Consider the following 23,568-nt stretch of genomic DNA (forward strand, 5'->3'; position numbering starts at 1 on the left):
CAACTAAATAAGGGCAGACAGGACCATCTAAACAAAGGCTGACCAGACCATCTAAACAAGGGCTGACAGGAACATCCAAACAGGGGCCAACTAGACCATCTAAACGAGAGCTGACAGGAACATCTAAACCTGGGCTGATAGGAACATCTACACCTGGGCTGACAGAAACATCTACACCTGGGCTGACAGGAACATCTAAACAAGGGCTGACAGGCTGACAGGAACATCTAAACAAAGGTTGACAAGAACATCTAACCAAGAACCGACACTAACACCTAAACAAGGACCCATAAGAACATCTAAACAAGAAACCGACATGAACATCTAAACAGGCGTTGACAAGAGCATCTCCTAAATGGGCTGACATGAACATCTATACAAGAGCTGACAACATCTAAACAAGGGCTGACATGAACATCTAAACACAGCTGACAAGAGTATCCAAACAAGGACATCAAAATGAGGGCTAACTAGAATGTCTTCTAACTGGGCCGACAAGAACATCTTCTAACTGGGCCGACAAGAACATCTTCTAACTGAGCTGACAAGAACATCAAAACAAGGGCTAACAAGAACATCTTCTAACTGGGCCGACAAGAACATCTTCTAACTGGGCTGACAAGAACATCTTCTAACTGGGCCGACAAGAACATCTTCTAACTGGGCCGACAAGAACATCTTCTAACTGGGCTGACAAGAACATCTTCTAACTGGGCCGACAAGAACATCTTCTAACTGGGCCGACAAGAACATCTTCTAACTGGGCTAACAAGAACATCTTCTAACTGGGACGACAAGAACATCTTCTAACTGGGCCGACAAGAACATCTTCTAACTGGGCCGACAAGAACATCTTCTAACTGGGCCGACAAGCAAGAACATCTTCTAACTGGGCCGACAAGAACATCTTCTAACTGGGCCGACAAGAACATCTTCTAACTGGGCCGACAAGAACATCAAAACAAAGACTAACAAGAACATCTTCTAACTGGGCCGACAAGAACATCTTCTAACTGGGCTGACAAGAACATCTTCTAACTGGGCCGACAAGAACATCTTCTAACTGGGCCGACAAGAACATCTTCTAACTGGGCTGACAAGAACATCCTCTAACTGGGCTGACAAGAACATCTTCTAACTGGGCCGACAAGAACATCTTCTAACTGGGCTGACAAGAACATCAAAACAAGGGCTAACAAGAACATCTTCTAACTGGGCCGACAAGAACATCTTCTAACTGGGCCGACAAGAACATCTTCTAACTGGGCTGACAAGAACATCAAAACGAGGGCTAACAAGAACATCTTCTAACTGGGCTGACAAGAACATCTTCTAACTGGGCTAACAAGAACATCTTCTAACTGGGCCGACAAGAACATCTTCTAACTGGGCTGACAAGAACATCAAAACAAGGGCTAACAAGAACATCTTCTAACTGGGCCGACAAGAACATCTTCTAACTGGGACGACAAGAACATCTTCCAACTGGGCTGACAAGAACATCTTCCAACTGGGCCGACAAGCAAGAACATCTTCTAACTGGGCCGACAAGAACATCTTCTAACTGGGACGACAAGAACATCAAAACAAGGGCTAACAAGAACATCTTCTAACTGGGCTGACAAGAACATCTTCTAACTGGGCTGACAAGAACATCAAAACGAGGGCTAACAAGAACATCTTCTAACTGGGCTGACAAGAACATCTTCTAACTGGGCTGACAAGAACATCTTCTAACTGGGCCGACAAGAACATCTTCTAACTGGGCTGACAAGAACATCAAAACAAGGGCTAACAAGAACATCTTCTAACTGGGACGACAAGAACATCTTCTAACTGGGCCGACAAGAACATCTTCTAACTGGGCTAACAAGAACATCTTCTAACTGGGCTGACAAGAACATCTTCTAACTGGGCTGACAAGAACATCTTCTAACTGGGCTGACAAGAACATCAAAACAAGGGCTAACAAGAACATCTTCTAACTGGGCTGACAAGAACATCTTCTAACTGGGCCGACAAGAACATCTTCTAACTGGGCCGACAAGCAAGAACATCTTCTAACTGGGCCGACAAGAACATCTTCTAACTGGGCTAACAAGAACATCTTTTAACTGGGCCGACAAGAACATCTTCTAACTGGGCTAACAAGAACATCTTCTAACTGGGACGACAAGAACATCTTCTAACTGGGCCGACAAGAACATCTTCTAACTGGGCCGACAAGCAAGAACATCTTCTAACTGGGCCGACAAGCAAGAACATCTTCTAACTGGGCCGACAAGAACATCTTCCAACTGGGACGACAAGAACATCTTCTAACTGGGCCGACAAGAACATCAAAACAAGGGCTAACAAGAACATCCAAACAAGGGCTAACAAGAACATCTTCTAACTGGACTGACAAGAACATCTTCTAACTGGGCCGACAAGAACATCTTCTAACTGGGCCGACAAGAACATCTTCTAACTGGGCCGACAAGAACATCTTGTAACTGGGCTGACAAGAACATCTTCTAACTGGGCCGACAAGCAAGAACATCTTCTAACTGGGCTGACAAGAACATCAAAACAAGGGCTAACAAGAACATCTTCTAACTGGGCTGACAAGAACATCTTCTAACTGGGCCGACAAGAACATCTTCTAACTGGGCCGACAAGCAAGAACATCTTCTAACTGGGCCGACAAGAACATCTTCTAACTGGGCTAACAAGAACATCTTTTAACTGGGCCGACAAGAACATCTTCTAACTGGGCTAACAAGAACATCTTCTAACTGGGACGACAAGAACATCTTCTAACTGGGCCGACAAGAACATCTTCTAACTGAGCCGACAAGCAAGAACATCTTCTAACTGGGCCGACAAGAACATCTTCTAACTGGGCCGACAAGAACATCTTCTAACTGGGCTGACAAGAACATCAAAACAAGGGCTAACAAGAACATCTAACTGGGCCGACAAGAACATCTTCTAACTGGGCCGACAAGCAAGAACATCTTCTAACTGGGCCGACAAGAACATCTTCTAACTGAGCTGACAAGAACATCTTCTAAATGGGCCGACAAGAACATCTTTTAACTGGGCCGACAAGAACATCTTCTAACTGGGCTGACAAGAACATCTTCTAACTGGGCCGACAAGCAAGAACATCTTCTAACTGGGCCGACAAGAACATCTTCTAACTGGGCCGACAAGAACATCTTCTAACTGGGCTGACAAGAACATCTTCTAACTGGGCTGACAAGAACATCTTCTAACTGGGCCGACAAGCAAGAACATCTAACTGGGCCGACAAGAACATCTTCTAACTGGGCTGACAAGAACATCTTCTAACTGGGCCGACAAGAACATCTTCTAACTGGGCCGACAAGAACATCTTCTAACTGGGCTGACAAGAACATCTTTTAACTGGGCCGACAAGAACATCTTCTAAGTGGGTTGACAAGAACATCAAAACGACGGCTAACAAGAACATCTTCTAACTGGGCCGACAAGAACATCTTCTAACTGGGCTGACAAGAACATCAAAACGAGGGCTAACTAGAACATCTTTTAACTGGGTTGACAAGAACATCAAAACGAGGGCCAACTAGAACATCTTCTGACTGGGCTCACTAGAACATCTTCTGACTGGGCCGACAAGAACATCCCCTAAACAGCGGCTGTCAAAAAGATCACCTGAATAGAGGCCAACAAGATTGTAAAGTTTTTCGTCAAATGAATCTTGACAAACAGTTGAAACCTTGAGCCCAGAAATTATATTCTTGGCAACTTTCAACATCAGCTGGGTCCCGCCTAACCACAGAGACAATATTCTTGGTAACTTTCAGCATCAGCTGGGTCCTGCCTAACCACAGAGACAATATTCTTGGTAACTTTCAGCATCAGCTGGGTCCCGCCTAACCACAGAGACAATATTCTTGGTAACTTTCAGCATCAGCTGGGCACCACATCATCAGAGAAATTGAATAAGTAGAATACCACCTACTAGTACTTATGCTACCTACAGAATAGGTGCATGTAAAAACAGAGACTGACAAATTTCCATCTTGGTTGTGTGTGTATCAAGAACTGTAAATACTCTCTTAAGTAAAAAATTTTGTGAAGATTATTTATGTGTGACAACTGTTCATAGCTGAATACATACATCCATTTGCTCATGCTTTTCAATAATTGATGTCCAGTTTTTGTTGCAACTTGATAACATAATCTTGTGTTTTTTCAGTTGTAGAGAAGGGGATGTGCAGGAAGGACTGTGGTGGTGAGATGTGTTCATACAAAAGCTAGTTCACATAAATTAAGATATTTATTTATCTAATCTTGATCTTTGTTTCATAAATGAATCAACGCACATGCATTCGACAAAAAACTATGTATTTGTTTTGATTTTTTCTGTGTGTATGTTTACACTGTTGGTAAAGCATGCAACCCAACGGGAAATATTTTTACTCACCAAGTGCTTGCACACAGCAAGTCAATAAATTTCCTTTCCTTGCAGTCCTCTTGCCAAAACAACACTTTGAAATCATTACTTTTGCAAAACAGATGCGAGATTACTGATCAGTTACAGAAATTTTTCTACATTCACACCACACTTGTTTCTTTTCTTTGTTGTTGTAAGTGAAGCTAAAAATTTCGTAATCTGTTTATGAATAATGTTCGCATAATCACTTGTCAAAAAACCTTACATGCCATATTGTCATGAGCGAGTGAGTGAGCCAAGTGATGGTGATTAAGTTTAAATGTATCCCACTTTGATGAAACCCATAAGCACTGGTATTTGACCTAGAAAAGGGATGCTGGCAAATAGTCATCTAAACCAGAACTGACCAGTCCTTGACATGTTCAAGGGAAGCAACTCTGTACAGCAAACTGTAACAGAAGACTGGGTTATGGCCTGTATTACCATCCTCCTCATGATTCTGCTTTTCATAATTCATCAAATGCTATATGCTGTAAATGTTTCCCTTAGCAGCACAAGCAGTATAGCTCCTCAATAGAGTTGGTTGTCTGTGCTGCATACAATACTTTGACTGGGTTGGGCTGTATCTGTTACACCTTCTTTCCAAATGTGCTATATCTGTGGTATTCACCAAATGTTACAAGATATGGGTTTAATATTACAATTTGCATTTGTTTCATTCATATATAACATGGCACTGAGCAATTCTAAGCCATTTTGTTGTAACATTTTGTTGATGTAAATACATGAAATAAGATAAATTTATGAAGGGATCAAATGTTTGTACGCCTCCTGTTCAGACACAGTTAGATGCCACAAGTCAGATTTCTCATTTCCCAAAACTGATTATAATCTTCATAAAACAAAGAACTGCACACAAATTGAAAAAATATCACCAGTGACATGGGGTAAACAGAACCTGAAGAAATCTAAACTTCCTTCAATTTAGCATTGCATGGAGGGCTGTGCAGCAGGGAAAATAATATGGTTCATATTGTTGGCTTTTGCCAATGCTATGCCACAAGTCATAAAACAGCACTGACTCCTGTCATGACATCTAAATCAGTAGATTTCCTCACAGACTTCAAGACTAGCATAGACCATATAAGTTTCATCAAATTAACCTAACAACTGCAGGAGATTGTTGAAAATCTAGAGATGAAAATGTTTGGTTGAATGTGTAGAATTTTAAAAATTCCACATTTAATTCTGTGAACCAACTAATCTGTTTTAAAGGAGAGAGGGGTGACCCTTAAAGTTGAAGATTCCTGCACTTACATCAAACATTTGTATGTGCATCCTATCAGTCACTTCTTACGAAAAGCATGGGCCGCTGAAAAGTGCTCATGAATCAATACACAGAATCAAACCTGAGTCTTCAACATGACATGCAAAACGTCTGCACGTCAGTTGATATAAAGTGAGTGAGTGAGTTTACTTTTACACCACACTCAACAATATTCCAGCTCTATGGTGGTGCTTTGTAAGTGACTGAGTGAGCGAGTGAGTTTACTTTTACACCACACTCAACAATATTCCAGCTCTATGGTGGTGCTCTGTAAGTGACTGAGTGAGCGAGTGAGTTTACTTTTACACCACACTCAACAATATTCCAGCTCTATGGTGGTGCTTTGTAAGTGACTGAGTGAGCGAGTGAGTTTACTTTTACACCACACTCAACAATATTCCAGCTCTATGGTGGTGCTCTGTAAGTGACTGAGTGAGCGAGTGAATTTACTTTTACACCACACTCAACAATATTCCAGCTCTATGGTGGTGCTCTGTGAGTGAGTGAGTGAGTGAGTGAGTGAGTGAGTGAGTGAGTGAGTGAGTGAGTGAGTGAGTGAGTGAGTGAGTAAGTGAGAGTGAGTGAGTGTAGTTTTATGATACTAATAGCCATTTTACAGCAACATCACAGTTGGGGACACCGGAAACGGGCCCCAAATACTGTTCTCGAGTCCTCTGTTCTGTAAAATGTTTCTGATAGTTTTAATGTTTTATTTACAAAGAGAAGGATCTGGGGCAAGTTTTATTATAAAACCGTTATAAATGCCATCTCCAGTAATATTTATTGGGGTTATGTATTACAAGTAAACTGTATTGTAATATATTGCAATTCGTAAATAATGAAGGAAAACATTTGTTGTGAAGGTAAGTCTGTGTCGATTTAAACTTAAACCATAAAGATATTTGCAAAAACTTAATATATGTCCTTCACCCTATATACCAGTTCCCAAAGAAAATATTTCAATAGGTATCATTAGAAAAGCGTACTGCGAAAAACCTGTATATCAGAAATACCATGCAGGCAAAATGCTTACCAAAACAAATTAAATCACAAGCAGCTATCAGACAGAAACAGACAAACCATGAAAATATTATAATGTTATGGGAAAATATTACAATGTCATGGGAAAATATTACAAAAAAAAAGTTGCAAAGGAAAAAGTATTTTTATTTTAGAGGCTGGAAATTGGGATGACAAGTATACCAAGGCCGTCAATTAGGAGATAAACATCATGTGTTGGTCAATTTCCGGGTGCTATTGAGTATTTGAAGCACGGGAATACATTTGCAAAGAAACGGTGTCAGCAGGAGGTTTCAAATGAAATATTTTTGTTCTTCAAATACTCAATAACACCCGGAAATTGGCCAACACATGATGTTCATCGACATTCTAAACAAAAAAGTAAACCAAAGGGTTTTACTGTCTGCACTCGTTTACATCGAGTATGGGTACAGCAGTGAAGTGTCACCAGCTGGCCGTTTCAGCTGGTTCCCATGGTAGCATCTGGAGTTGCTCACTTGTGACATCATTCTAACTTTACGTCACAATATGATTTGAATGACGTCACCACTGTTGACAACACAACAAAACAATTATTTCTGATGTTTCTACGTGTCAATACGCAGCGAACAGTCTTGCAGTTTCCAGAAATCAAATACCATTTAATCATGTTTTTCAACCAATCAGATTACAGAACACAGTGACTTTTGGTTTATGATACATTATTAATAGAACAGTTTATTACTGTGTCATGTTGTTTCACAATATATACAACGGTAGAATATATTACGGAACAGCCTGGCCTGAGGCCTAAAACTAAAAGACAACACACAGAGTACCATGTAACAGGTAAGCTTATGGCCTTGCGGGTATTATACCTGAACATGTGAAACCAAGTGGGTATTTCCAATTTCAAGTGGGTATTGATACTTTTAGATGCCTACCATATTTTTAAAATACAGGTATTTATTTCAGATAAGTTAAAGAGGTGCAACATGTTTTCATTCGATAACAGAGATTCTACCATGACTTCAGTAAATACTGGATTGTGATTGGTTAATAAAAGTCATCCAGAGGTATATAATCACGTTATATACCTCTGATTTTCCAACAATTATAATTGTTATATACCTCTGATTTTCCAACACAGTATGTTTATCTCCTAATTATAGCTAATGCATCTTAACCAACTTGTGCAGTACGAAATATTATGTGCCCTTGTCTTGGTGCCAGGAACAGCTAATGTTATAAGTTCATTTAAGATATCACCATCAATTGAATCTAATTGTGAAACATAGCACATGCCTATTAATTCATCTAGCAGTCCTCTAATGAAATAGTTTTCTGTTTGTAGCATCGAAACCAGTTGTTTGCGAGGATGTTTAAACATACATTACATGTAGAAAGACAACACCTATTTCATTGGTCACTATTTATAGATGGACCAATCAGTGAAGGGTTTACAAACCATTAGTGGTATTCTATCCGTTTTGTTTATCTTAAATGCACTTTCAAATATGTAAAATTCTTTTAATCGCAAAAAAATTGGAGATGGAAAAACTTAAGATTTGTTTTGATTGGTTTCGATTGATATGATATCGACACGATTTTGATCTACTGGGTAAATATGCATTGTTATTTGGACATAGCATAAATTATTTAGGGTTTTTCATTCGCTGGCATTTATTATTCTTGTGTATTTCAACATTTCTACAGTGTATTATACACAAACACACAACATATCTGGAGTTCTGTATACATATACCAAAAACAAACCAAAAAAAATACAACAAAGGTTGTTTAATTCAAGCCACTGGGATTCCCATGTGCTTTTCAGTAGAGTACAAAGACCCAATCTACAGGCAAAAGCATCTTATTGTCACATTTCACAGATTAAGTAACAAATGTAACAAAATATTAAAGTTTAACAAATAATTTGCAAATAAAAAACCTCGGTCAGATTTTAGGTAAACATCAAAGGTGACCACTAAGAACACTGCATACAAAAAATTCTGTGGTGCAAAACAAACTGCTCAGTTCCTACTTTATGACACAAAAACATATATCCTGTCCTGAAGCAATGATTGAGAAAAAATATTCTACAACTAACAACCCACTTTCTCCCACACACACATCTCCAATTTCTTCTGCATGTTATCTTCCCGATTTTCACATTAAGAATGCTAACATACCCTAGCTATCAGCATAAATCAGAAGAAATTACGTGACCCATTTTAAACCACTCTTTGACTCAACACCCAACATATGATTGTGTGTATCAGTGAGAGAACAGCTTACAAACAAGTCAAGCACAGATGTCAGTCTGTTTAAGGCTGTTAGTATGAAACATTGCTGGAACTATGTCATCCCAGGCCAGTAGATCAGTAGGCTGCCAGTTTATAAGTACTTACAACTTAGTTTAAGGTGGGATACGAGTGTTAATATACAAGTGTTAGAGGGAGCTGGACCAGGCTTCAATCAGTGGACAGTTTGAGCTCTACACAACTCAGGGGTCAGTAGAGGGGAGAAAGAAATAGTCCCCATGTAGAGCAAGATTCCTACATCTCCCCCTCATTTGCTCCCTCCTCCTAACTGCCCACCGCAGCAGCAGCAGCAGCAGCAGCAGCATCAGCATAACATCATGATCACTGTTTTCTCATTGATCTAGTGGGCAGAATCAGCCCCTTATTGGCTGGCCACCTGGTCATGTGACCCCAGCACTACTTTCTGCCTGCTGCAGTAGAGAAGCTGTCTTTGTTCTCAGTACCAGAAAAAAATAGGTCACGATGGGTTACTGAAGTCCAAAATAGGGCGGGCAGCCAGCAGGCCTGAGATCAGCTTCCACAGTCAGTCAGTTGGTAGGATGGGGATGTGGGATGAAGCTGTCAGCAGGGGGGGCTATAAAACATATACTGACTGACTGGGATATAACATTTTGTTGTGTACCAACACTGACAAGAAGAATCCAGGGCTATTGGTCATGGAAGATGTTGGGAGGGTGATAAAACACTATAATCACTGGGACATAATCCACTTATATCACAACCGATCAGGGAGAAAGTGGAATCAAGATGGAGAGTGCTGTTGATGGATGGGTGGCTGAGAAAATATAATGGTTGGGATATAACCCTCGTATACCACATCTGACCATAAATTGGTCAGCTGAATATTAAAAACAGTGAAGTTGCTATGGGTTGGGTGGGAGATAAATACAGTCATGACACAGCAGTATTTCATGTTTATACTAGTACAGCATTAGGAAGACATTCTTAAGTGTTATTAGGGGGAGGAGCGAGTGAGATTAGTAGGTGTGCATTTCTTGAGCATTGTTCTTTTTATCTGATGTTTTCATTTTTTTCATAGTGGGTGTGGGGGTGGGTATGGACTCTGTGGGGTGGGGTGGCTTCTGGGAGGCTGGTGTGCGGTTGGTTGGGTAGGGATCGAGGTTTTGGTCTGGCGATACGTGATGCAGCAAATCAGTGATACAGACATATGAACAAGTTCACCCTATAATAACTGACCAGTCCCTCCTTCATTCATATACAAGTCAATAAACTCTGCAATATAGCTAGGGGTGAAACGGTAGGCTCTTACAACAGTACAGTTCATACTGAGGTTCAAGACCTTCGGTTCAGTCCATTTCAGTTCGGTATATGAGATGTGATCTTAACGCAGGAAATTAATAAGAGCCGAAGCTTACATTGTTTAATAACACAGAGAAAACAATAGCCAATAGCCACAGAGAAAACAATAACAATCAGCCTATAATAGACATAACAGGATACAGTTTTATCTATTTTGCTACAGGCTGATCAGCCCATGGTTATATTTATCAATGAATTTCAAGTGGTGCATTTCCACATGAGGATATGGTAATAGTTCCATCCGGGACCCCTGACTGAAATGTATTCTATTTATTAGGATTATTTCTGGGGGATAGGGTTTAGGTTTGAGGCTTAGATTTAATATTATGTCAGGTTTAAGGTTAGGATTAGGGTTAGGTTTGGGATTGGCTTTCTAGAAAATCATCTATTCCTAGGCATAAAATGATTTTTCAAAACGGGGGTTACGGGTGGAAATCTTTCCCGAGGATGTTACCATCAGTCAAGTTTGGATGTTCCAAGGTTTCATTCCAGCCCGTCTTGAGAATTTTCATCACATAATAATGGAATTCTGATACTGCTAATTAAATATAAGCCTATATTTTTTAAATGTTCACTGAAAATTAATGACACAGATATTCAGTTTTAGTTGTCAAAAGGAAAATCTATGCACAATTGGGTTTCTAAAGAAACATCTTTTTCTGAACATGATATGAATTTCCATTTTGTCCAAAAACTTGTTTTTGCAAAGCTGACAGGTCCATTAACTATTCATCTCTGCGATCATATAAAAGCATTTCAAGCAGAAATTGACAGTTGTGTAATAATTAGAAAAATATTCAAATACAACCCACAGCAAAACAGGCAGAACAACCAATAACATTCCTTTCAGACTATTGTAGGCTGATTGGTAGGTTTCCCCAACCAGTTATTTTGAATAAATAAACTGTCGATATAGTGTCATTTTTGACTAGATGAAGAATAGTACGAAAACAGATAATAAGAAATTTTCCGACTGCATTACGGTATACAGAACCAAAATATCGCTTTTCTGCTAATACTGCAGTATGCCATTTCTAAAAAAAATCTAACAAGAATTCTCAAATTGTAATTGAAAACTTAATCAACCATTATAAGCCATATGCCAGCTTCTGTGTTTTCTTTTGTAAACAACAACCCACAGTTGTGTAGAGGTGGGCACACATCTGATATATAAATGGGATTGGGACTGGGACACCTGACCACTTCCAGAGGGACTGGAATGGGACACCTGACCACTTCCAGAGGGACTGGATTGGGACACCAGACCCCCTTCCAGAGGGGCTGGACTGGGACACCAGACCCCCCTCCAGAGGGGCTGGACTGGGACACTAGACCACCTCCAAAGAGACTGGATTGGGACACCTGGCGAACTCCAAAGAGACTGGATTGGGACACCTGACGAACTCCAGAGAGACTGGATCAGGACAACAGAGAGACTGATCAGTGACACCAGAGTGACTGTAATGGGACATCAGAGTGATTGGATTGGGACACATAGCTCTTGAACAGCAATAAAATGGACAATGTGCATAGTACTTAACAGTATTTGTATCCCTGCTGTTCATCTATTCACTGTGTTATCTCTAGCTGAGGGATTATATATAGTGTTATTATCAGTTGTATGTGTCTATAGTTTTATCCCTGCCTGTAGGTGCATATACTGTGTTATTTCCAGCTGTAGGGGTATATACTGTGTTATGTCCAGCTGAAGGTTTATACACAGTGTTATTATCAGGTGTGTCTATAATTTTATCCCTGCCTGTAGGTGTATATATTGTGTTATCTCCAGCTGTAGGGGTATATACTGTGTTCTCTCCAGCTGAAGGTTTATACAGTGTTATTATCAGTTGTATGTGTCTATAATTTTATCCCTGCCTGTAGATGTATACTGTGTTATATACAGCTGTAGGGGTATATACTGTGTTATCTCCAGCTGAAGGTTTATACAGTGTTATTATCAGTTGTATGTGTCTATAGTTTTATCCCTGCTTGTAGATGTATACTGTGTTATATACAGCTGTAGGGGTATATACTTTGTCAATATCATCTGTATTTGACTGCACAGTGTGGTTATCAGCTGTAGGTGTCTATAGTGTTATCCGTGGTTGTTGGTGAATATACCATGTCATCCCCTATCTATAACAAAGACATACATACACTGTGTTATCCAGCATTCGGGCAGGGCAGCCATCTATCAGTAGTGAACAACACAGCAGTACAAGTCACTGCTTCTGCTACAACAATCTGCTACAGGAACTGTATTGATTTTCCCTCCGCCTACTGAACAAATAGATGCCAGGAATCTCTTGACCTCATTCTCAAGTCATTTATATTAATGAGCCATAGCAATGTGGACGGAAGACAAGTTTTCGCTATTTACTTCATTTAAGATATTTCAAGTCTGCTGCGACAGAAATCCCCCAACATAACTGCTGGCTGTTTTCTCACGTTTTTATTGATCTGCATTTAAGTCTAATGTATAGCCCCTGTTTCCTGAGTTGATTAAATAAAAGTACTGGCCGACATATTGTTGTCATTTGGGATGCAGCTTCAGGAATTAACATATTCCAGTTAAACAAAGAATCAGGATTTTTTCATACTGAACTACAACAGTGATCATCAAGTGAGAATGGTGAAGCCAATGTCCACACAAACATGAGAAGAAATGTGACAAGATAATCAATCATTTCTTATTGTCAAAATATTTCAAGGTCTTGGTGATTGTTTTTAGTGTTACAGCAGATTATGTTACAACAAAGATGTTTATCTGAAAAAGTAACTCGATACCAACGAGAAATCTACAGAGGAATCACTGCTACGAGAACACAAAATTCTGTTAATTAGAAAATAATCTCTCCCCTTTCTGGTAGCTGAGTGTGATTCTAGGGCAATATTCTACTTTTAGCACACTGCCTGTCGGACTTGGTGAGGGTGTTTGATTTAATGCTGCTTGCATTTCAGACATGCCAGTGAGTGGGTAGGTGGGTGGGTGGGTGGGTGAGTGAGTGAGTGAGTGAGTGAGTGAGTGATGTTACCCGCATGACCACAGGTATGATGGCACTGAAAGGCTGACACTTACAATTGAGGTGAAATGTGTTTCAAACTCATGAATCCTGACATGCCCAAGGGGGGCAACTCCGCACAACTAACCACAGCTCCTTCGGGACCACAGTCCATAATCTTAATGGGACCCATCTCCATACATTCATTCCTACAAGGTTAGTGAGTGAGTTTAATTTTACGCCGCTTTCAACAATATCATAGAAAGGGACACCAGAAATGAGCTTTACACATTGCGCACATGAGCAAACACTATACCCACCAGGGTACCCCTATCCCAGCAGGTATGTTGTAATAGTCCAGGGCCCCATTTCATAACTCTATGATCTCGTGACTGTTTCTCGCAACGTATGATCTCGCGACGTACAAATCATACGAGAAAAGTTATTTCACTTAGGCTTACAAAATCTTTGTGAAATGGGGCACTGTTTCATTTCAACAGAACGAACACGGTTTGACAGATGTAACACCTGCCATGTTCTATAGCATATTAGAGGCTTCTCAAACACTCGTCAGCCATTATCGCAATCAGGACATTTTGTTTTATGTAATCATAGTGGAAAGAGGTGTCATATAATTCAAAATTGATTCATACTATTTCAAAATTGATTATTTGTTGCACGACATAAAATTGAATTCCATCATGGATCACACAAACTGTTGTTCCTTCTGGTAGGCAGTGAAAATATGTCCATCAATCAAACCTCACAATGCATGTATATAGTCATTTGCCGTTTTCTTGTATGCTGATATGGTGAGAACAAGTTACTTATAGGAATTTGTAACAAGATAAGGAGTTTCAATCACATTGCTGAATGTTGAATTTCATAACTGGATTATGATCTGTCACATGACTTAAGCAAGGAGATAAACCCACGAATGATACTGAACTACATAACAGTGATATTTTCAAAATGTATTGTGATATGAATTTTTAGCGTCATGTCATAGGATAACTTTATATGCCACAACCTTATATATTAGTCTTTGTCTAATAAATAGAATATTTCACCCAAGTGTGATATCACATATATCAACACAAGTTGATAATATTACAAATATCCAAGGTTACTTACTTTAATGAACAAGTGTTAATATATTGCATATCTGAAGACACAAGGATGAGGCTCTACTTGAAATTAAAAATCACCCTTCATTAGTTTTCAATGAAACATGTAAATCTCTGAACACAGTACTGCCATTACACTAGAAGTGCAGTGATGTAGAAGCATTGTGACATTATAAAGTTTGGATGTCATACTCAAAGCATTGTGAGTCAAGTAATTGTCAGGGCATTGTACAAAATCTACTGTCAAAGTGGTAACTCCTAAGAGATATTGTATGATTTCACAAAAGCAGTATCTCCCGTGGATCACAGTTTGGGATGATAAAGATATATTCCCCTTCCTGTCCTACAAGTTACCTGATATTCATAGGTCAGGTTCTTCTGTTCTCATCTACCAAACTCATTCTACAGCTAGTGTTAACATTCAATAATACCAACCCCATTCAAAACCAGAATGAAGAAACTAATACTGTGTTTTGATTATGACCGCCTAAAAGGCCTAGTTCTTCAGAGGTTATGTCCTGCTCCAACTACCACCAATAGACTGGACTATAGCTCTGAGTATTCAACTCTGTGTCCTAAATCTCGCATCGCCTGGTAGTGGCCTAAATCCCATATAGCCCGCTAGTGGCTTGGGAGGCCGACCTGGCCATAACTGCGCAGTACCACACAATGACCTTCAGGCTGTGTCCTGATCAGGGATTGGTCAGCTTCTACTGACCACTCACCCTAGTATGAAGTTGACCTCAATAGCCACTACACCAGTGCATTATGGGAGTGTACATTGTCAGTGGGCAGCTGGCACAATGCCAGGGACGTTAGGTGGTCACCTGCCCTGTTTCAACCTAAGGTGGAAAAACAACTTGTATCCCATCTAACTGCTAGCATTCTGACGCCATCATCCGTAACTCATTGTTGAACACTGTAATAGCTGCAGGGTAAATACGGTCATTATAATCCCATGACTTCACATACAGTCCAGTGTGACTTTCACGTCTTTGCAGGACAAATCTTCACACATACAACAGCTACAGTGGGTCTCCAGCACCATGGACTCCTTGGTCGATAGTTGGCCAACACCAACAAAATGACAATTCAGCCAGTCTCAAAAATCCAATACCTTAAATATCACGCTCAAGTGATGTAAATTGGTGTGTAACACATTAACTTAAGTGAGCACACAAGTTATATGCTTGTAACTCACGATGGTATTAACACACACATATATATTATTATATTATATATACATATTATATATACATATTATATTATATATACATATTACACACACACACACACACACACACACACACACACACACACACACACACACACACACACACACACACACACACACATTAAATATATATATATATACATATTATATATATATACATATTATATCACTGTTGGATTGATTCCATCACTAGATAAGATATTATTTGCATAGCACTCCATGAAGGAACAGTGACAATATTCTATTAACTTCCATATACGCAGAAGGTCCAAACAAACAGCAATATACAGATCCATTCTGTAATAATTCCAATAAACATATGCAGCGTATCTTACAATATACACATACTTAGGAGATAAACCTACTGCATAGATCTATGTGGCAAATCCCCGAGTCAGCGTCAAAATCCATGGAGTTGTTGTTGTTATGACCCGCCATCACTGTGGTCAAATGGAAGTAGTTCTCACAATAAGACTTGTTAATGTGCGGTGAAACAGCCTAAAATCAGATGGCGTCAATCCAGAATTGATGCCGTCTGATATTTCTGAACAACCAATCAGAATCCAGTATTTTCTTGTAGAACATTATATATAATTAGATTAGATTAAATATAGTGTTACCTGATCCTTCCATATTTCTTGACACCAACACAGATTCACAAAATAAGATTTGTGGAAGAACTTGGTGACATTTTCTTATATCTCATGTACAAGAGAAGAAGAAACCTCGGTCAATGCTGGGACCCATAATCGTGCATCACTCCAAATAAACTGGTCCTTCTTAACTTTATTTCCAATTTTCCTAAAATGTTAATCACATCATATTTATTTTTCAGTTCTAAATAACCTGGTTATATTGCATATCATATTGTTATCAGATGTGTCTAGATTTTAAAAACACATTGTCAGCTAATACATACAGATTTAACCGCTCTTGTGGACTGATAATCAAAAACATGACGAGACTGAGGTATTGTCAGCTTGTGTGCATAGATTGAACTCATTCAGCTAGGGCACATGGATCAATGCTTGTACAATCAAGGCAATGTTTTCATGGAATTAATGAATGAGTGCCTTCGGTATGGACATCTTCACTCAGTTCAGGGGCAGAGGGTAGCCTAGAGGCTAGAGTGTTGGTTTGTCACACTGAAGACCCAGGTTCGATTCCATACATTGGTAAAATGTGTGAAACCTATTTTTGGTGTCCCCCACCAGGATATTACTGGGATAATGCTAAAAGCAGCTTGAATTTGTTCTTAAAAGGTTTGGCTGGGGTATTTTAACATTACAGTGAAGCCATCTGGGTGTCGCCGACCTGCTCTCCAATCGTCCTGGGAAAACAAACCTGCATTTGCATATCAAAGAAGTTTTATGTTTAATAACCAGAATTAGGAAGTTTTCCCACAGTTTTAGGACTGGTTTTGTTAGGATCTTCACCGACTTGTATCTCACAGAAATGAAGCATTGTCACTGTTTCCACCCAATGAACATAGTGAAGTCTCTGCGTTGATGGACCGGAAACATTGTACAAGGGAATGAATTGTTGAAAATGTCAAGCAAATATGCTGTGAGAAATTAGTGAGAACATAGACATACTTCACGCCTACAGCTAGTGGGTTACAGCAGTCACAGCCTTCATTTTGTGGGTCATATCACACACCTTTAACTAGGGGGTTATATCACACATCTGTAACTAGTAAGCTAGACAGTTTTGTCTCACCCCTGTGATTAGACAGATACACTATTTTCCTCTAACTAGCGAGGTTATATCACACATCTGTAACTAAGAGACTACATCACACACTGGTATCTAGTAAGGTATATCACACACTGGTATCTAGTAAGGTATATCACACACTGGTATCTAGTAAGGTATATCACACACTGGTATCTAGTAAGGTATATCACACACTGGTATCTAGTAAGGTATATCACACACCTGTAACTAGACAGTTTTGTCTCAAACCTGTGATAAGCTGACGACATTACACACCAAAGATTAGCTGGCTATATTACACACCTACGACTAGAGAGTTACATCTCACTCACTAGTAACTAGTGAGGTTTATCACACTGCAGTAACTAGTGAGTCATATCACACACAGTAAGTAGTGAGTTTGGTCTCACACCAGTGATTAGTTGGGTATATTGCACAACTGTAACTATAGAGTTTTATCACCCACCTGAAGGTAGTGAGTCATATCACACACCAGTAACTAGTGAGTTTGGTCTCACACCAGTGATTAGTTGACTAATGTACACACCTTCAACCAGATGACTACTCGCACCTACAACTTGTGGGTTGTATGTATCTCACACCTGCCATTTCTAGCTAACAAGACATATGTGTAGGTAGAGATACCTACACTTAGCATGTGACATCACAAGACATCAATAGCTGGATCATATCACACACCTGCTACTAGTGGGTCACAAATCACTCAAGTAAAAGTGTCATACAGCATACAGTGTTTGCCCTAAGATATGAAATTTTAGGAGTCATGTTGACTCCCTGGTGTCATGAGACAGACTCATGGACATGCTTTTAGGATTCAACTCCAGTATGGAACGTTCATTAAGACATCAATCATGACTGTTTAATAACGATCAGAACTGAGCACATAACTGGCAAACAATAAGCTAAGGCTGCATAAAAAAATTAATTGTCATTGTGTGTTTTGATTGGGAAGTAAGTAGCCAACAAGGAGCTTGGTTTATCTGGGGTAATAACATGTTTGCACCTTGAGCATGCACAACTGCAAAGAAACTGGACATCATCTCCCAAGTAAACATGCTTTGTATAACTGGATGTCAATGTAACAAACATGTCTTGAATAACTGGATATCACGTAAGTGAATATCACCTATTTATACAAGTAGTTTAACAAGGTGGATATCACTCAAGCAAACGAGTCATTATGAAAAAAGGATATCTCTCAAGCAACAAGTCCAGTGTAAATGTGTTTCATTTCTGACCTCAGTTACAATGTTGTTTTAGTTTAAAACAAAAAACACTGCTACATGTACCATCTTTTGCTGTACCCCACACTACTGTTGGTGATCCCACTTGAAATAAACAGTGTTGGATAAATTGACTGCATAACTTATTGTCCACCCTCCTGGGCCATAACACAGTTATAGCCTGGAGGGCAGATGACCATCTGATGGGACTAGGGATTTGGCAAAATGCCATGTGGGTTACTTCCAGAGCCTTCAGGTCACGTGACCTGCCATGAGTCAGAACAGAGGAATGACCAGCTGACCGGGTTTACAGAAATACGACACTACCAGTGATGTGAAATGGTGTATGCAGAATTATCTGTTTATGAAAAGATAAAAACATGAATAAATGTACACTTGTAGAAACAACCCTTTATATTAACTTTTGATCAGACTCGACAAAATATGAGCTTTAAGGCATCAGTCTATAAATAAACATGTCTGGACCTGACAATCTAGTGATCCACTTCATGAGCATCAATATATGCAGCAGGGATACAGTGGCATGCAAGTCAGCGTGTCCCACCACCTTATTCCGTTAGTCGCCTCTTAAGACAAGCATGGCTTACTGAAGACCAATTCTAGCCCAGATCTTCATAAAGTACTGGCATTATAATTCGTCTCGGGTATATTATTTGGTACATTCTCGATGTAGCACTTGGCTTGTTGCTACATAGTTTCCATCGTAAGTACACACAATAATCACATTCCCAGCATACAAGCCATAGATAACTAAACTACAAACACAACCTGGCCAACTGGCAAAGTAAAGCATTGCAAATACTGATTTTACCACAAATTTCACTTGAAGCAAGACGATAGAGAATGGACATTACTCGATAAATTCTTTTCCCTCTTAAATACCATATCCCTTTGGGACGATGACCATTATGCTTGGGTGTGCACTGCAAAGTACTATTGAAATAAGAAAATGCCATACAAAATGTCACACTAATAAGTCCAATTAGTATCATACAAATTGGTGTTTTTTTCCATAATATATCCGGAACATATTACTTAGGATTTTACTAATTCATAACCTACGCATCGTGGGAATAAGGTCATGTCTTTATTTGTTTTTGCCTATCATTTTGGTGTGTCTTTTGAATTGAGGCAAACACATGGCTGGTCAAAATTATGCATAGTTCACCTTTTGGAAAACATCTGAACAGCCAACAGTCCTGAGAAAAAGGGGAAGAACAGGAACCTTTAGTAGGGGAATATGACTTCTGTTACATAATATTATTAAACATGGGTTTTGTGGGGTTGAGTGAGTGAGTGAGTGAGTTTAGCTGTACATTACACTCAGCAATATTCCAGCTACATGGTGGCAGTCTGCAAATAATGAAGTCTGGAACAGACAAAACCTAGTATTTGTAAACCATCAACATACTGTCCTCATACCAACCAATCCTTTGAACTGGGAGAGTCAGAGTTTCTAGTGAGAGTGAGTTTAGCTTTTGCCATACTTTTCCCGTCATATTGCCACGGTCTGTAACTAACCAAGCCTGGAGCTGACAATCCAGTGATTAACACCATGAGCATCTATCATCACAATCAGCATATGATGACATATAACAAGTCAGCATGTCTGACCCCCCATCACGATAATCAGCTTTTACACCAAGCATAGGTTACTAAAGATCAGTTCTAACCCGGATCTTTACAGGTGTAGACAAGCATGGGTTGCTGAAGATCAATTCTTTACAGGTGTAGACAAGCATGGGTTACTGAAGATCAATTCTAACCCAGATCTTTGTGGATGTAGACAAGCTTGGGTTGCTGAAGATCAATTCTAACCCGGATCTTTACAGGTGTAGACAAGCATGGGTTGCTGAAGATCAATTCTAACCTAGATCTTTGTGGATGTAGACAAGCTTGGGTTGCTGAAGATCAATTCTAACCCGGATCTTTACAGGTGTAGACAAGCATGGGTTACTGAAGATCAATTCTAACCCAGATCTTTGTGGATGTAGACAAGCTTGGGTTGCTGAGGATCAATTCTAACTGAGCTCTGAGATTCCAGAATCCTGTCCATATTACATATCACTTCGTCACTGTCCTCCACGATCTAATGACACACTTTGGGGTTTCACTTTCTAATTCTTCTAAAATGAAAACCCAAAACATCAGTTGAAAACTATAAAAAAAAACTGCACAGTGAGTCTCTACAAATATTTCAAGCTGGAGGGAGAAAAATGAACCATTTCAGAAAGCCAGAAAAAAATTATCATTTTGGGCCACATGACTACACATCACATGAACTGTCATTACAAGCAGTCAGATATTATTACTGTGATCAGAAAAACGGACTGTGCCCCAAGGGCAAGCATTGTTTCTCTCACTCCAGTACATTGTTTGCAGTATTTGAATCTACCTTTACGTCAGTCATCATTTGATGTTTATGTATGGGTGCTGCAATCATCTTAGTGGTAACGATCACTTTGTGGAATGGGGTCCTGGTCCTGTTTTTCTAAGTCCTCTTAGCACTATGATAGTCGAAAGTTAATGTTAACGTATGGCACTTGCCAGTGTCTAAGCCCTAAGAGAGCTTCAAAAATCTAACCCCAGGGTTTTACCTTGATTTACAGAAATTTCAGTCCAGGGGACACCATTAGTACACTTTGTAGGTACTTGTTTGTAATATGAGTGAGTGAGAAAGTTGACCTTTATGCCTCACTCAGCAATATTCCATCCATATGGCACCGGTCTGTAAATAATCGTGTCTGGACCAGACAATCCAGTGATCAACAGCATGAAAATTGATCTGCAAAATTGGGAACCAATGATATGTGCAGTGAGCCTGATCACCCGATCTCGCTAATCACCTCTTACGACAAGCACAGTCGGCTGTTATGGCAAGCACGGGTTGCTGAAGGCCTATTCTACCAATGGACCTTGGTAATATGGAAGTCCCCTAAAGTATTAAAATGGTGTAGTGCAGTGTACGTTCAGATAATCAGTTGAGAGTCGGGAGATATACATGGTCACATGGACAATGGTAATAACCAATAGATGAAACAACAGTCATCGGTATCTATCTACTCTTGACGGACTGACGGATGACGGATGCTTCTGGTGTTCTGTCTCCCCAAATGCATTATTTTTGGTTTTCTGTGTGTCTCACTGGACACATTATTTGGGGTTTTCTGAGTGTGTCTCCCTGGACGCATTATTTTTGGTTTTCTCTGTGTGTCTCCCCAAAAGCATTATTTTTGGTTTTCTGTGTGTGTCTCCTTGGATGCATTATTTGGGGTTTTGTGTGTGTCTCACTGGACGCATTATTTTGGGTTTTCTGTGTCTCCCTGGACGCATTATTTTTGGTTTTCTGTGTGTGTCTCCCCGAAAGCATTATTTTGGGTTTTCTGCGTCCATGTACAGTGAGAAACCTTCCCTGCCGGTCAATTTTCATTTAAAAAACCTTGACCTTTACAAAAGTGACTGTCCATAATGGATATTGGGTTTCTTTTCTCGGATAGTAAGTTTTACAAACAAACCAACTAAATCTACGTAAAACTGACTCACATACATGAAACTTTCATCGTTTTCTGACCATATCAGGTAAAGCACGAGTATACCATATGTTTTGACACGAGACAAGGTCTGCTAATCCAGGTTAAAGACCATTCAGCAGGAAAGTGATAGTGTTATTTTTATAAGCAGGCCTATCAGACACCGAGTAAATTGTAACTGACAAATCAAAACGGCCATACTGTTTTGGAAGTGATTTTAACCGAGAAGTGTATGGTCGCTTCTGTATCCACAACAAAGCCTGGATATTCAGTTATCCACGCGATTTACGTAAAAATGAATGTGTCCAGAAATCAGGGGTCTCTTGTGAGAGCACTGGATACACATTTGTGCCATGTAAAACCAAGGATGTCGTTCAACAATCTTAAATTTCCAAGAACAAAGGTAGGATACTGTAGGACAGAAACATGCTGTAGACACGGGGATAATTCTGCTCGTCAGGAAATACTATATAGTCTATGTAATCAGGTTCTCATGCAGTGTTTTATTCACCTGTGTTTACACCTGGACAACAGGGAGTGTTTTGCATTTACCTGTGCTTACACCTGGACCACATGTAGTGTAATGCATCACAGGTGTTAGCAGTTAATGCACAGCATCATTACCTTCATGTCAATATCATAACATACTGATTAGAGAACTGTGATGATAACTGTAGTATCGATAATCGTGATAATGGATGAAACATACATCGATACCTTTTTCGTATTGTGATATGTATCATTGGTCTTAAAATTGTTAATTTTCACTTGAGATTGACAGTTATGCCAAAATTTACAGTCACATGACATAAAAATATACATTTTTAAAAAAAATAAATAAAGATAGCATATCATAATGTGCATATCGTAATAGCAAATCGTAATATTGATGCACCAACAAACCACTAACTGATAGCCAATAAAAAAGGATTAAAGAAAAAGAAAACAAAGTTGTACTTACTTGCCACTTGGACATGTATGTGGTTGGCTATAACACTACCAATGCTGTTCTTCACAATACATGTGTAATCTCCTTCGTCTGTCCGACGTTTTCGTTTCCTGAACTTTTTGAAATATAGCGACCCATTTGAAAGCAGTTTTATCTTGGGGTTGACTTCTTGAAATTCTATAAGTTTGTCATCCTTTAGCCACTCATATTGGAAAGGGCCAAAGTCTGATGTGGCTGTGGCTGAGCAGTTGAGTAACAACTGTCCATTCTTTTGTGTAACCACTACATCTACATCTTGGTACACCCGTATTCCTGCCTCAAACCCTGCAGAGTCTTCCCCATTGGCTGA

The 23,568-nt window shown here is 39.5% G+C and overlaps 1 protein-coding gene across 1 annotated transcript in view; it reads right to left on the minus strand.

The window, feature by feature from the left end:
• LOC137259287 (protogenin B-like) overlaps positions 1-23,568 on the minus strand; it is a 72,857-nt gene that overhangs the window by 39,019 nt on the left and 10,270 nt on the right. Inside the window, exon 2 of the mRNA XM_067796921.1 lies at positions 23,232-23,564. Within this exon, the coding sequence (XP_067653022.1) occupies positions 23,232-23,564 (333 nt within the window). The remainder of the gene's footprint in view (positions 1-23,231; positions 23,565-23,568) is intronic.

Source organism: Haliotis asinina, chromosome 13 (assembly GCF_037392515.1).
Source record: "Haliotis asinina isolate JCU_RB_2024 chromosome 13, JCU_Hal_asi_v2, whole genome shotgun sequence".
Lineage (NCBI taxonomy): Eukaryota > Metazoa > Mollusca > Gastropoda > Lepetellida > Haliotidae > Haliotis > Haliotis asinina.